Raw genomic sequence first — 15,000 nt, forward strand, 5'->3', positions numbered from 1 at the left:
CGGACTGGTCTGGATCTACACCGAGAAAGCCGTATTCCGTTATCACATCCAGAGGGAATCCAGAGACGTCTGGCAAATGTACATGAACATGAAGAAGTTTGACCTGGCCAAAGAATACTGCAAGGATCGACCCGAATGCAAAGATATGGTACTCGCCAAGGAAGCGGAGCACTGGTTCCAGAACAGACGTTACTTAGAGAGCGCAAAGTGCTACGCCCTGACTCAGAACTACTTCGAAGAAATTGCGCTGAAGTTCATCGAAGCCAAGCAAGAAGAAGCACTGAAGGAATTCCTGTTCCGAAAACTGGACAGCCTTAAATATACAGAGAAGACCCAGATCACGCTGCTGGTCACCTGGTTGACCGAGTTGTACCTGAACCGCCTCGGACAGCTGGAGGTGGACGACCAGAAGAAAGCGCAGTTTCAGGAAACGCGCCAGGATTTCCATTCTTTCCTGGCCAGCAGCAAGCACAAAGAGTGCTTGTACAACTACAGGAGCACCATCTACGACCTCTTGGCGAGCCACGGAAACGTCGAGGACATGGTCTACTTCTCGGTCATCATGCAGGACTACGAGAGGGTCATCTCGCACCACTGCCAGCACGACGACTACGCCGCGGCGCTCGACGTCCTCTCCAAGCACTGCGACGAAAAGCTCTTCTACAAGTTCTCCCCGGTCCTCATGCAGCACATTCCCAAGAAAGTGGTGGACGCCTGGATCAAGATGGGCCACCGGCTCGATCCCAAGCAGCTGATCCCGGCGCTGGTGAACTACAGTCAGATCGGCAGCACTCAGCAGATCAACGAGACCATCCGGTACATGGAGTTCTGCGTGTACGAGCTCAGCGTGGAGGAAGAAGCCATACACAATTACCTTCTCTCGCTTTACGCCAAGTATAAACCCGAATCTTTGCTGTGGTACCTCGAGCAGGCGGGGACCCACGCCTCGGAGATCCACTATGACCTCAAATATGCCTTACGCCTCTGCTCCGAGCATGGCTATCTCCAAGCCTGCGTGTTGGTCTACAAGATAATGGAGCTGTACGAGGAAGCCGTGGATTTAGCTTTGCAGGTGAATACGCCAATATCCTTCTTCTTCATCTTAAGAATTCCTTTTCTTTATCTTCCTCTTGTATTCTTCTTACTCGTCTTTTCCTCCTACTCTTGTTCCTCCTACTCTTGTTCCTCTTACTCCATTTTCTTTACTTCCTCTTCTTCTTTCTCATCCTTCCTCCACTTCTTCCTCTTCTTTAACCTCTTTTTCTTTCCCATCCTTCTTCTTCTTCTCTCACTTAAGAATACGAGGTGGTATCAAAAAGTTTCGAGACTAGTTTTGTACCAGGCCAAAGGATGGTAGCACAAGGCTGCACGCATAGTCACAGGGAGCACCGACCTCATAAGTCGGTGTCCCAAAGACATCATCCTGTGTACACCCGGAGCTGTGCAACTGGTGCTATTCTGTCCACGTGCACACCCTGTCACACGTGAGTTTCTCGCCAGAAACATCATCATCTCACTTCCCCACCCACCCCAGAAAAAGAAAGGAGCTCTGTATTGCTGTTCAAGGGGACTTTTTTGTAGGCGATAGTGTGCAAACGAAGTTCTTTCACGTAGAGCTAGAGTCGAAACTTTTTGATCCCACCTCGTATCTCATGAGCGTTACCTACAACATCTAATTAGCGTGTGATTTCAGGTGGATGTGGACTTGGCCAAGTCGTGCGCAGACCTCCCGGAGGACGACGAAGAGCTGAGGAAGAAGCTGTGGCTGAAAATCGCTCGCCACGTGGTCCAGGAGGAGAAGGACGTGAAGAAGGCGATGAACTGCCTGTCCAGCTGCAGCCTGCTGAAGATCGAGGACATCTTGCCTTTCTTCCCTGACTTTGTCACCATCGACCACTTCAAGGAGGCCATCTGCTCCTCGCTGGACGACTACAACCAGCACATCGAGGAGCTCAAGCAAGAGATGGAGGAGGCCACGGAGAGCGCCAGGCGCATCCGGCAGGACATTCAGGAGATGAGGAACAAGTACGGTGTGGTGGAGTCTCAGGAGCAGTGCGCCACCTGCGAATTCCCCTTACTCAACCGACCCTTCTATCTTTTCCTGTGCGGACACATGTTCCACTACGACTGCCTCTTCCAGGAGGTCACGCCGCACCTCTCGTCATACAAACAGGCCAAGCTGGAGGAGCTGCAGAAGAAGCTCGTGGCCACCACTGTGACCACAAAGTCCCGCCACAGACCCAAAGAGGACGACACGGTGAGCTTGGGGAAAGGCCCGGGCGGCCGAGAGCAGATCAAATCAGACATCGACGACATCGTGGCGTGCGAGTGCGCGTACTGCGGAGAGCTGATGATCAAAACCGTCGATAAACCCTTCATCGATCCCAGCAGGTTCCAGGAGGAGATGTCCAGCTGGCTCTGAGACTGAGAAATCATCATCAGGGCTTTCAGAAACACCTGTGTGTGTGTGTGTGTGTGTGTGTGTGTGTGTGTGTGTGTGTGTGTGTGTGTAACTGCTTCAGCATGTATCTCACGTTACACCAATAAACCCTCAGCATTACGTTTCTGTCCTGGTCATTTATCTAAAATATCAAACATCTACACCAACTACACTCTCGTTCTTTTCTCCTTCCTCTTCTTCTTTTTCTCCTCCTCATTCATCCTTGTTCTCTTCTTCCTGCTCTTTCTCTTCTTCTTTGTCTTCATCTTGACCTTTTTTGTTCCTTCCTTCTTCTTTTTCCTAATACTCTTCTTCTTCTCAAGTCTCCTTTTCTTCCTCCTCTTCTTTTTGTGTCTCAACATCTTCCAGTTGTTACATAATTATCATCTTTCTCATAATTTTCTTCTTCATCATCTTCCTCTTGGAAAGAGGATTCATTTGGAAGAAGATTCTTTGTCCAATTATCTTTCCTCCTCCTCTTTTTTCTCTCCTTCTTTCAATTATTCGTTGTCCTCCATCATTTCCTTCAAGATCTACAATTCTTCTTTATCTTTGTTCTCCTCTTCCCAATCTTCCAGTTATTGTTCTCCTCCTCCTTCCAATTCTTCATCTTTCTCATTTTCTCTTCATCCTCCTCTTTTCATCTTCCAACTACTCTTCTTTTAAATCTTCACCATCACCACCATCTTTCTTTTACACTTCTTCTTCCTCTATTGTTCCTTTTCATTCCATTCTCCATCATCATCATCTCCCTCACAATTTCCTCCTTTCTTTTGTCTTCTTCATCATTAATTTCTTCTTAAACCATTTGGAGGAGAAAACTTCTTCCAATTCTTTTTCCTCCTCCTTCTTTCAACTCCTCATTTTCTTCTAGTCCCCAAACTATTCTTCATCTTTCTTCTCCCCTTCCTCATTTTCTTCTCATCCTCCTCCTTACAATTCTTCATTTGTTTCACCATTCCATCTCCCTCCTCCTCTTTCAGTTCATCTACTTATTTGTTTCCTTCTTCTTCATCACCATCCTCCTTTTCCACTTCTTCCATCTCCTCTATTGTTCATTTTCTTTCCATTCACCATCATCTTCTTCATATTTTCCTTATAGTGTTCTCGATAATAGTATTTTCCCAGTATTGCGATATAAATCGTATATTCGGTTATTGACACGTGATTACACACGTTTATTTCAACCCTTTTCCTGGGTGTTGATTTATAAATACTCTGGTAGCATGTGTTTGATTTTTATATACACTTTTTATTGTTTATTTTAGACGATAATAGACCCTGAGAGAGAGAGAGAGAGAGAGAGAGAGAGAGAGAGAAAGTTTATAATGTATAAAAAGGAAGAAGAAGCAGGGGGAAAAAAGTCTCGCGTCATCTCGCGAGAGATTCCGCTGACGTCACGCGCGCATCAGCGGGGCTCGGGGAGCCGTAAGCAAGGCATGGCAGGTCGATCGCCGAGATCCTGGCGTGATTGTAAAATAAACGGGGAATGGCGTGGTCGGTTGTCCGCGGGCGGAGGACGGGGGTTCTCGCCGGGTCTGGAAAGTCGGTTCCCGTCGCAAAAACAGGAAAAAAACGCCCTTTCACACCAACTCGGGTGTCGGGTTGTGCTCGGCGTTCGATTACAATTGCCTGCTCGGTGCTCCGTCCTCGCCATGGCGCCGTTGTCCCTGCTCGGTCTGCTGCTGAAAGTGGCCGCCTCTCTCCGCTGCTGCCGAGTCCCACCGCCTCACTGTCTCCCTCTCTCTCTCCTCGTGCGCGCCATTTTGGAGACGCGAGCGGCGCGGCGAGGCGAGCCGATTCGGCAGCAGCGGAGACCGGGGACCGAGAGCCGGGCGGGTGGGGCCACACGGGCCGCCGACGAGGTGAGCGCGGGTTTCTCAGGCACACGGCGGGGGGGAAGCGTTCGGGGGTAAAGATGGCCGGGAGGGAGGAAAAGACTTTACCCGGCGGCCTGCTCGCTCTCCTCACGCTCCCTCTCCGGCTGTCTATGGGTCCGGGCCCCGGGGTTAAAAATGAGCCTTCCTCATAACTAATAAACAGCAGTTTCCCACCTCTCTATATGACCACCGCCAGCGGATGTGGCCTTAAACACACCGGGCCTGCCCGAATTTATTCCCCGTATCATATCATAGATACACCGCTGGCCTGCTCGCTAGCGCTCCCCTGCTCGGGCTTCCTGTCCGGAGCTTTGCTAGGCAGTGTGAGCCCTCTCTTATCAGCGCTCTGTGTGAGCAGTACTCCGGTGGATTAACGCTAACCGGCTATCACCCGCGGGTCAGACCTGCTTCTAAACCCGAATTAGCTGCATACATCCCGGTTATCTTTGGCGCCCAGGTTAGCTAGCTTAGCATTTTACATTAGCTAATCGGCTATTCACATTTATAATGTAACACGTAGATACTCATTTCGTTTATTTACTTATCGATAAGTTCACAATTATACAAAAACAGCCCACTGGAGTTATTTTCATAGTTATATTTCGTGTTTTATTATAGTTTAGTTCGAACGTGAAAGCTCTGAGTCGACACTTTATAAAAAGGGAGTCGACTCTCAATCTTGGTACAGGCCAATGATCAAGCAGGGAATCGACTCTCCGAAAGAGGATTCGATTCTTGATTCTGGCAATAGAGAGCTATTGATTTACAATTTTTCTCAAATATAATTTTTGATGATAGATTAACAACATTGTTTGACCAAAGATTTACATTAAATGCCTCTGATACAAATATTAGAATCTATTAATATTTCACAGCTAAAAGACACAATTCCAAGTTGTATTGGAAATGTTTACCTCTCAAAGTATATTTGATCTTAGTTTAATAATAATACATAATAACAGCCAAACAGATACATTTCAAAAATCATATTTCGCGTTTTAATGTAGTTCAGGTCTAATGTGAAAGCTGTGAGTAAAAAAAAAAAAAAAAAAGGAGTCGACTCTCAATCATGATGCAGGCCAATGATGAAGCAGAGAATCGGTTCTTGGTTTCTGGTCATAGAGTCGATTCTATAGATTCAGAATCGACTTTACCCAAGTTACTTTAAAAAAATAATTGTTTAAATGTTTGACTAAAAATTTACTCAAAATGAGTTTTTAGCGTTTCATACAAATATTAGAATCTATTAAAAATCAAACAAGCATTTAGCTATTAGTATATATTTAACAGCTAATCTAAAAGACACAATTCCACGTTGTATAAAGTATTTTTTAACCTCACAGTATATTTTTGTAGTTTAGTATAATAATTGTATGTAATAAAAAAAAGTATTAAAAAGTATTTTGTGTTTTAATATAGTTTAGGTGTAGCGCTAAAGCTTAGAGTCGACTCTTAAAAAGGAGTCGTCTTTCAATCTAAATACAGGCCACAGAGAGAGCAAGGAATCGACTCTCTAATAAAGAGTTGATTCTCGGTTTCTGGTAAAAGAGTGTGGATTTAAGGTGATATAAATGTTTCTTCACAAATCAACAACATTAAAAAATAAATTTACGAATAATAGAAATGTAGTTCTGACAATAAACCAACAAACGTCTTAAAAACATCAATGTTTATTTGCTTTTGATGCAAATATTCATGAATACACACACACACACACACACACACACACTATTTTGCTGTTAAGGTTTTACAGCTACTTGAGTACAGTCCACTGTCGGCCCATGCATTTTACACCTAGACCAGTTTTTCTGGAAATTTAAAATGAAGACAAATTGTGTTTTTTGTAAATTGTACGGGAAAAAAAACATAAAAGTATAAAAGGTCTGCACCCAAATCAGCTAAAAGAATGAAAAAACAGTTATTAATCCACATGAATGTATTTGAGATTGTGCAGTTTGCTACAGATGCGGGTTGCGAGCTCTGGTTAGTGACGTTTCCTGACCATCCAATCAAAAGCAGTGAAAATGCTGACGTAATTGTACGCCTGTAGAGGGCGCCGGTGTCACCAAATCGTTAATCTAATCGGTAAAACGCGGAAAAAATTTTCTCGCGTATTTGAAGCTACTGGCGACCGCATTGTTTCTGAAGACCCCACGGCAGATTCCTCTGACCCTGGAAACGTGTGATGTGACTGCTGAAATCTGATTGGATAGAAACTTTACCATAATACATACATACATATTTAATACATAAAAATATAGAATTGTATATATATATATATATATATATACAGAGTACAGACCAAAAGTTTGGACACACCTTCTCATTCAAAGAGTTTTCTTTATTTTCATGACTATGAAAATTGTAGATTCACACTGAAGGCATCAAAACTATGAATGAACACGTGGAATTATATATGGAATTATATACATAACAAAAAAGTGTGAAACAACTGAAAAATGTCATATTGTAGGTTCTTCAAAGTAGCCACCTTTTGCTTTGATTACTGCTTTGCACACTCTTGGCATTCTCTTGATGAGCTTCAAGAGGTAGTCACCTGAAATGGTCTTCCAACAGTCTTGAAGGAGTTCCCCTAGAGATGCTTGGCACTTGTTGGCCCTTTTGCCTTCACTCTGCGGTCCAGCTCACCCCTAAACCATCTCGATTGGGTTCAGGTCCGGTGACTGTGGAGGCCAGGTCATCTGGCGCAGCACCCCATCACTCTCCTTCTTGGTCAAATAGCCCTTGATGCCTTCAGTGTGACTCTACAATTTTCATAGTCATGAAAATAAAAAAAACTTTTTGAATGAGAAGGTGTCCAAACTTTTGGTCTGTACTGTATATATATATATTCCCCCAATGAAAACACATCCTCAGAGAAACATCTGCAATCTGTGTGCTTTCTGTGTTTGTTTTCAGCAAAACAAACGTGACAAGTCAAGGAATCTTCCAAAACATTTTACCAAAAAGAAAATACTAGAAGGACGATATCTAATCACTGAATTTAATCAAAATCTGTAAAATGCCAGAACATTTAAATCAGGATCAGAATCAGGATCAGGATCAGGTTTATTGGCCAAATGTGTTCACACACACAAAGAATTTGGTTCCATCTGTTGGTGACTTTCAGAAGTACAGACATAAATAACACTATACATTTATCTTATAGACAATACATGCGTGTTAAAGTGCCAAAAGTATTGGGACACCTGCCCTTTCCGCACACGTGTGTCTTTTCCCCAAACTGTTACCACAATGATTGGATAACAACGTCTTTGGAAGTCTGTAGCAGGAACATTTTCCATCACTTGAACTAGGAGACTCAAGCCTGTTCCAGCTGTGCACCAAGCCAGCTCCATGAACATCTGCTTTCCATGGGTTAGATATAGTGGAAGTGGATCTCCTGCTATCGAGACCTTTGGGGTGAACTGGAACGTTGGCTGTGTCTTTATTTCTTGACCCGTTCCACATCGCCTCCACTCTTCTGAGATGACGTTCCACTAGATTTTGTGGAGATTTATTCAGCCACAAGGGTGTCAGTGAAGTACTTTTCCTGTGTGATTGATTTACTGAGTAAATGTATTTTAACATATAGATATAACTATTTTAACTCTACGATATTACTGTAGATGATATATCGTACATCTCTGGTACTGATGTAGGTGAGGAGGCCTGGGGTGCAGTCAGCATTTACCCCAAAGGTGCTCAAGAGCTCTACAGCAGCAGATCTTCTACTCCAACCCATGGAATCCATCGGTTTGTTTATTTCCAAAGAAACCTTTCTTTCACTTTATGTAAATGAACATATGCATCTGATATTCACACAGAGTTCTCCATCATCTCTACTGTTACTGATCATCCTGAAGTCGCTTCAGAAGCCTGAACTTTCAGTACTTTTACTGAAGTAGAAACGTAAGAGGAGGCGTTCCACAGATCACTGACCATAGAGGAGATTAAAACTTTTATACAGGAACCCATTACCGAGTTCAGCAACCATTTTATTATCTCCTGAAGGGGAACGGATCTATTTTAGAGTATCAGTGTGCAGTTTGTGTATCAGTACTGATTTACTGTCCTCTAAAAATAACAACATACAGATATTATCGTCTAAATAACTCATCAAAAGTAAGTACACCCTCAGTGATAACAGCTGTGTGTGGTGTAATGATGCAAAGCCACACGTCCTCTTCATCATGTTCATGTTTTTGTCTGATTGACAGAAACATATTAATGTGTGTATCTTCTATTAGAGCAGTTAAAATTCAGTGCTTTGAGTTCAATTCTCTCATACTGACCACTGGATGTTCTACATGGACCTTATGGTAAAGATCTCTGAGGATTTGAGAATCAGAATCGTTGCTGAGGCTGTAAGAAGATCAGTATCACCCTGAAACTGAGGTACAGTATAGTGTTCAGGGTCATACAGAGGTTTTCTAAGACGGGTTCCACTCAGAACAGACCTTGCAAGGGTCCATTAAAGAAGTCGAGTCCTCGTGCTGTACGTCAGGTGCAGAAACTGCTCCAAAAACAGACGCTTGAGTGCTGCAGCATTGCTTTAGAGGTTGCAGAAGGTTCACACATCCGTGTTCAGACCACACACATGCACGCCCCAAACACAAGACCAAGATGACAACTGATGATGGAGCAGCCAAGTATGTCTCCAGACCTGAACTCTATTGAGCACCTGTGGGGATCCTCAAGTGGAACATGGGGAAGCTCCATGTGTGTAACATCCAGCAGCTCCGTGATGTCATTATGGAGGAGTGGAAGAGGATCCCAGCAACAACCTGTGCAGCTCTGGTGAATTCCACACCCAGGAGGATTAAAGCAGTGCTGGAGAACGATGTGCTCACACACAATATTCACACGTTCACTGAGGGTGTACTCACTTTAGTTGCGTTATTTAGAAATTAATGACTGTTGTTATTTTTAGAGGACAGTAAATCTCTGTTTAATTTCTCTGGTTTTGTCCCTTGAGAAGATACTAAAATGGTTGCTGATATGTGGAAGATCTCAGGTTATAAACCCTATTGTTTACCTGTGGGATGAATGTGAACGCTGACTGCACCCCAGACCTCCTCACCTTCTCACCCACATCAGTACCTGATTTTACTCACACCCTCGTAACTTGAATGATCGCAAATCTCCACAAAATCGAGTGGAACATCTTCCCAGAGTGGAGCTTATGTTTGTGTCCACAAAAAAACTTTGCAAATACTGTGTGTTGATGACTGAATCTTTTTTTTTAAATGTGTTTGTGATTTGTGATCTTCAAGGGAAAATGTTAAAGGTTCTACTGAGGATCCTTCAGCTGTGTTTTGCTAGCGAAGAACTCTAAAGGAACCTTTGAAGGATCTTCTGTATTGGTTCTCCTTCAGTCTTATTTCCATAACCCACACTTCCTTTTTGTGTGTGTGTGGGTGTGTGTGTGTTGTACAGTGAGAACCCTGCTGGGTCTAGGACTGGTTCTGTCTCCTTATGGCCTCGGAGCAGGATGGCGTTGGAGCCTCCGCCTGCCTCAAGTTGGCCAAACCTCTTCACCTGCAGCACCTGGAGCGCTCACTGCGCCTCGACACCTTCCTTCGCCACTCGTCCAACATCTTCAACCAAAACATATCCAGGTACAAGAGCTCTATCTGCCTTATTTACACACACATGCACACACACACACACCAGTCAAACTTTATATCTGTATTGTAGTTGAAGATCATGGTGTGTGTGTGTTTCAGTGATGACAGTGATGATGGTCTGGGTGAAGGTCCGTCTCTGGCCCCTTCGAACCCTCATGCTCCAGTGTTGGTGGTGAAGGAGGATGTGTCTGACTCTGAGGATGGCATGAGGAGCTCAGCTGCAGGAGGAAGAGGAGGAGCGGAGTGTGGTACACTGAATGGAGCTCTGCTTCAGGGTAATCATCATCATCATCAACACCATCATCATCAACACCATCATCATCATCATCATCTTCTTCTTCTACACTATACACAAATTGTGTAAAATCATCTTCATCTCTCATCTTCTCTCATCATCTCTCTCGCAGAGCACAAAGTGGACAAGTCCAGTCTGTACAACTTCTCCAAGCTGAGGAAGAACAGGAAATGGCTGAAGGTAGCCACACACACACACACACACACACACACACACACACACACACGGGATAATACAGTCTAATTATTCTACACCTACAGAGCTACCTACCCCACTCTACCCTACCTACCCTAAATACTTATCTTACCCCACTCTACCCTACCTACCCTAAATACTTATCTTACCCTACCCCACTTTACCCTACCTACACTAAATACTTATCTTACCCTACCCCACTTTACCCTACCTACCCTAAATACTTATCTTACCCTACCTACACTACCTACCCTAAATACTTATCTTACCCTACCCCACTCTACCCTACCTACCCTAAATACTTATCTTACCCTACCCCACTTTACCCTACCTACCCTAAATACTTGTCTTGCCTACCCCACTTTGCCCTACCTGCCTAAATACTTATCTTGCCCTACCTGCCCTACCTACCCTAAATGCTTATCTTACCCTACCCCACTTTGCCCTACCTACCCTAAATGCATCTTGCCCTACCTGCCTACCTGCCTAAATGCTTATCTTCCTACCCCACTTTGCCTACCTACCTAAATACTTATCTTACCTACCCCACTTTACCCTACCTACCCTAAATGCTTATCTTGCCCACTTTGCCTACCTACCTAAATGCTTGTCTTGCCCTACCCCACTTTGCCTACCTACCTAAATACTTATCTTGCCCACTTTGCCTACCTGCCTAAATACTTATCTTACCCTACCCCACTTTGCCTACCTACCTAAATACTTATCTTACCTACCCCACTCTACCCTACCTACCCTAAATACTTATCTTACCCCACTCTACCCTACCTACCCTAAATACTTATCTTAGCCTACCCCACTTTACCCTACCTACACTAAATGCTTATCTTGCCCACTTTGCCTACCTGCCTAAATGCTTATCTTGCCCTACCTACACTGCCTACCTAAATGCTTATCTTACCCTACCCCACTCTACCCTACCTACCCTAAATGCTTATCTTGCCCACTCTGCCCTACCTGCCTAAATGCTTATCTTGCCCTACCCCACTTTGCCTACCTGCCTAAATGCTTATCTTGCCTACCCCACTTTGCCTACCTGCCTAAATGCTTATCTTGCCCTACCTGCCTACCTGCCTAAATGCTTATCTTGCCCTACCTGCCTACCTACCTAAATGCTTATCTTGCCCTACCTGCCTACCTGCCTAAATGCTTATCTTGCCTACCTGCCTACCTACCTAAATGCTTATCTTGCCACTTTGCCCTACCTGCCTAAATGCTTATCTTGCCCTACCCCACTTTGCCTACCTGCCTAAATGCTTATCTTGCCTACCCCACTTTGCCTACCTGCCTAAATGCTTATCTTACCCTACCTGCACTGCCTGCCTAAATGCTTATCTTACCCTACCCCACTTTGCCCTACCTACCCTAAATGCTTATCTTGCCACTTTGCCCTACCTGCCTAAATACTTATCTTGCCCACTTTACCCTACCCACCCTACCCACCCTAAATGCTTGTCTTGCCTACCTGCCTACCTGCCTAAATACTTATCTTGCCCTACCCCACTTTACCTACCTACCTAAATGCTTATCTTGCCCTACCTGCACTGCCTGCCTAAATACTTATCTTGCCTACCCCACTTTGCCCTACCTACCTAAATACTTATCTTACCCCACTTTACCCTACCTGCCTAAATACTTATCTTGCCCTACCCCACTTTGCCTACCTACCTACCTAAATGCTTATCTTGCCCTACCCCACTTTACCTACCTACCTAAATGCTTATCTTACCCTACCTGCACTACCTGCCTAAATGCTTATCTTACCCTACCCCACTTTGCCTACCTGCCTAAATGCTTATCTTGCCCACTTTGCCCTACCTGCCTAAATGCTTATCTTGCCCTACCCCACTTTGCCCTACCTGCCTAAATGCTTATCTTGCCCTACCTGCCTACCTGCCTAAATGCTTATCTTGCCCTACCTGCCTACCTGCCTACCTAAATGCTTATCTTGCCTACCTGCACTACCTGCCTAAATGCATCTTGCCCTACCCCACTCTACCCTACCTACCCTAAATGCTTATCTTGCCCTACCCCACTTTGCCTACCTGCCTAAATGCTTATCTTCCCTACCCCACTTTGCCCTACCTACCTAAATACTTATCTTACCCTACCCCACTTTACCCTACCTACCCTAAATACTTATCTTACCCTACCCCACTTTACCCTACCTACCCTAAATACTTATCTTACCCTACCTACACTACCTACCCTAAATACTTATCTTACCCTACCCCACTCTACCCTACCTACCCTAAATACTTATCTTACCCTACCCCACTTTACCCTACCTACCCTAAATACTTATCTTACCCTACCCCACTTTACCCTACCTACCCTAAATACTTATCTTACCCTACCCCACTTTACCCTACCTACCCTAAATACTTATCTTACCCTACCCCACTTTACCCTACCTACCCTAAATATTTGTTACCCAACCTACCTACACTAACTACCTACCCTACCTTATGCTACCCCACTCTACCTATCATAACTACCTACCATACCCTACCCTAACCCACTTTACCCTACCTACCCAACCTATCTACCCTACTGTATAATTGTAGTTATTTTTGTAAAATTGTGATATAAAGTTTGAGTAGGGGCAGTGGTAGTCCAGTGGTTAAGGCTCTGGGTTACTGATCACAAGGTCAGCGGTTCAAGCCCCAGCACAGCCAAGCTACCACTGTTGAGCCCTTGAGCAAGGCACTTAACCCTATCAGCTCCAGGGGCGCCGTACCATGGCTGACCCTGCGCTCTGACCCCAGCTTCCAGATGAGTTGGGATATGCGAAAACTAGAAATTTCCCCACTGTGGGACGAATAAAGGTTAAATTATAAAAAATTATTATAATACACTGACTAGTCTCTCTTCCTGCTATCAGGGTGTGTTGCTAAGCGACGACACTACGGATTCAGACACGGATTCGGACGATTCAGATTTCTCCCTGACCCGGGAGGAGCTCCACGACATGCTGAGGCTGCACAAGTTCACCCGCATGCACCAGGGCAGGTTCCGGGCCGAGCGCGAGGTACACACACACACGCGCACACACACACACACACACACACAGGGTAGGTGCACAGGGGCATTGTCGTGCTGGAACAGGTCTGGGACTCCTAGTTGAAGGAGTTCAGTATGAGTGAAGAACTTTCTCTCTATCTCACAGCTTCAGCAGTACCGGTACTATAGCGCCAGCCTCCTCTCCACCCAGGACTTGTTCTATGAGCAGCAGCGCCACACACTGGGGCCCAAAAAGAAGAAGATTAAAGAGGAGAAGAAGTTTAAAGGTAGAGACATCACACCAGGAGCTCTTCCACCTGAACGTTTCTGTGCCATGAATCTCATCACTTTTTTTTCCCATCTCAGCCAAGTTAAAGAAGATGAAAAAGAAGAAGAAACGAGGCGAGGACTACTCCAGCGACGGACGGCCTTACGTCAACAAAATCTTCGCCAAATTCTCCCATGATGCACCTCTGCCCATCACCAAGAAGAAACATCTAACCATCGAGCAGCTGAACGCACGCAGGAGAAAAGTCTGGCTGACGATTGCCAAAAAGGAAAACCCCAAAGTAGAAACTTCTTTCTTTTTATATAACATAAAAAACCCACCTAATTTAAATAATGAATTTATTTACATGTTTACAATATATATTTTTTTTCTTCTCCAGGCTTTTAAGCAGAAAGCCTCTGCCAAGAACTTCATGTTAACAAATGCCAAGAAGGTAAAAACCTTTACTTTTATCTTATTTATTAATTAATTAATTAATTTATTTATTTATTTACATATAAATTTTTTTTTCTTCTGATTTTTAGAAAGACATTTATAAAAAAAAGAAAATAAAGAAAAATGTAAATAAGATTAAAAGGTTACAATTTTTTATTCATGTTTTTTTTATTAATTCATTTTAAGTTTAAAAGCAGTAAATATGTGTATAATTACATTTAAATTAAATCACAATTAAATTGAAAATGTAAAGAAATGATTTAATAATATAGTCATATTATAATTTGTTTTATTTCATAAATGTTTCTGCACTTTAACGGCTTCTTTTGTTCTAAAAAAACATTTGCTGCTTTTGTTAATTTTTTTTTAAATAATAACAATAATAATTATTATTATTAGCAGCATCAACATTGCTATTATAATGATTAATAATAAAATAACATTATTCCTTTCTTTCTGTCTTTCTTTCTTTCTTTCTTTCTTTCTTTCTTTCTTTCTTTCTTTCTTTCTTTCTTTCTTTCTTTCTTATTTTCTTTCTTTCTTTCTTTCTTTCTTTCTTTCTTTCTTCTTTCTTTCTTTCTTTCTTTCTTTTTCTTTCTTTTTCTTTCTTTCTTTCTTATTTTCTTTCTTTCTTTCTTTCTTTCTTTCTTATTTTCTTTCTTTCTTTCTTCTTTCTTTCTTTCTTTTTTTTCTTTCTTTCTTTCTTTCTTTCTTATTTTTTTTCTTTCTTTCTTTCTTTCTTTCTTTCTTTCTTTCTTTCTTTCTTTCTTTCTTTCTTTCTGTCTTTCTTTCTTTCTGTCTTTCTTTCTTTCTTT

At 43.2% G+C, this 15,000-nt stretch overlaps 2 protein-coding genes across 2 annotated transcripts in view; both read left to right on the plus strand.

Moving 5' to 3' along the window:
- The window catches only part of vps18 (VPS18 core subunit of CORVET and HOPS complexes), a 7,707-nt gene extending 5,147 nt beyond the window's left edge, over positions 1-2,560 (plus strand). Inside the window, 2 exon segments of the mRNA XM_046836220.1 lie at positions 1-1,072; positions 1,694-2,560. The exon segment at positions 1-1,072 is cut by the window's left edge and continues 574 nt beyond it. Of these exon segments, the coding sequence (XP_046692176.1) occupies positions 1-1,072; positions 1,694-2,422 (1,801 nt within the window). The 3' untranslated portion in view covers positions 2,423-2,560.
- Positions 2,561-4,170: 1,610 nt separating this feature from the next.
- The window catches only part of ino80 (INO80 complex ATPase subunit), a 48,510-nt gene continuing 37,680 nt past the window's right edge, over positions 4,171-15,000 (plus strand). Inside the window, exons 1-8 of the mRNA XM_046836219.1 lie at positions 4,171-4,305; positions 9,760-9,941; positions 10,050-10,225; positions 10,358-10,425; positions 13,343-13,489; positions 13,628-13,748; positions 13,828-14,030; positions 14,130-14,183. Of these exons, the coding sequence (XP_046692175.1) occupies positions 9,799-9,941; positions 10,050-10,225; positions 10,358-10,425; positions 13,343-13,489; positions 13,628-13,748; positions 13,828-14,030; positions 14,130-14,183 (912 nt within the window). The 5' untranslated portion in view covers positions 4,171-4,305; positions 9,760-9,798. The remainder of the gene's footprint in view (positions 4,306-9,759; positions 9,942-10,049; positions 10,226-10,357; positions 10,426-13,342; positions 13,490-13,627; positions 13,749-13,827; positions 14,031-14,129; positions 14,184-15,000) is intronic.

The sequence above is a fragment of the Silurus meridionalis genome, chromosome 23, assembly GCF_014805685.1.
Source record: "Silurus meridionalis isolate SWU-2019-XX chromosome 23, ASM1480568v1, whole genome shotgun sequence".
Classification (NCBI taxonomy): domain Eukaryota; kingdom Metazoa; phylum Chordata; class Actinopteri; order Siluriformes; family Siluridae; genus Silurus; species Silurus meridionalis.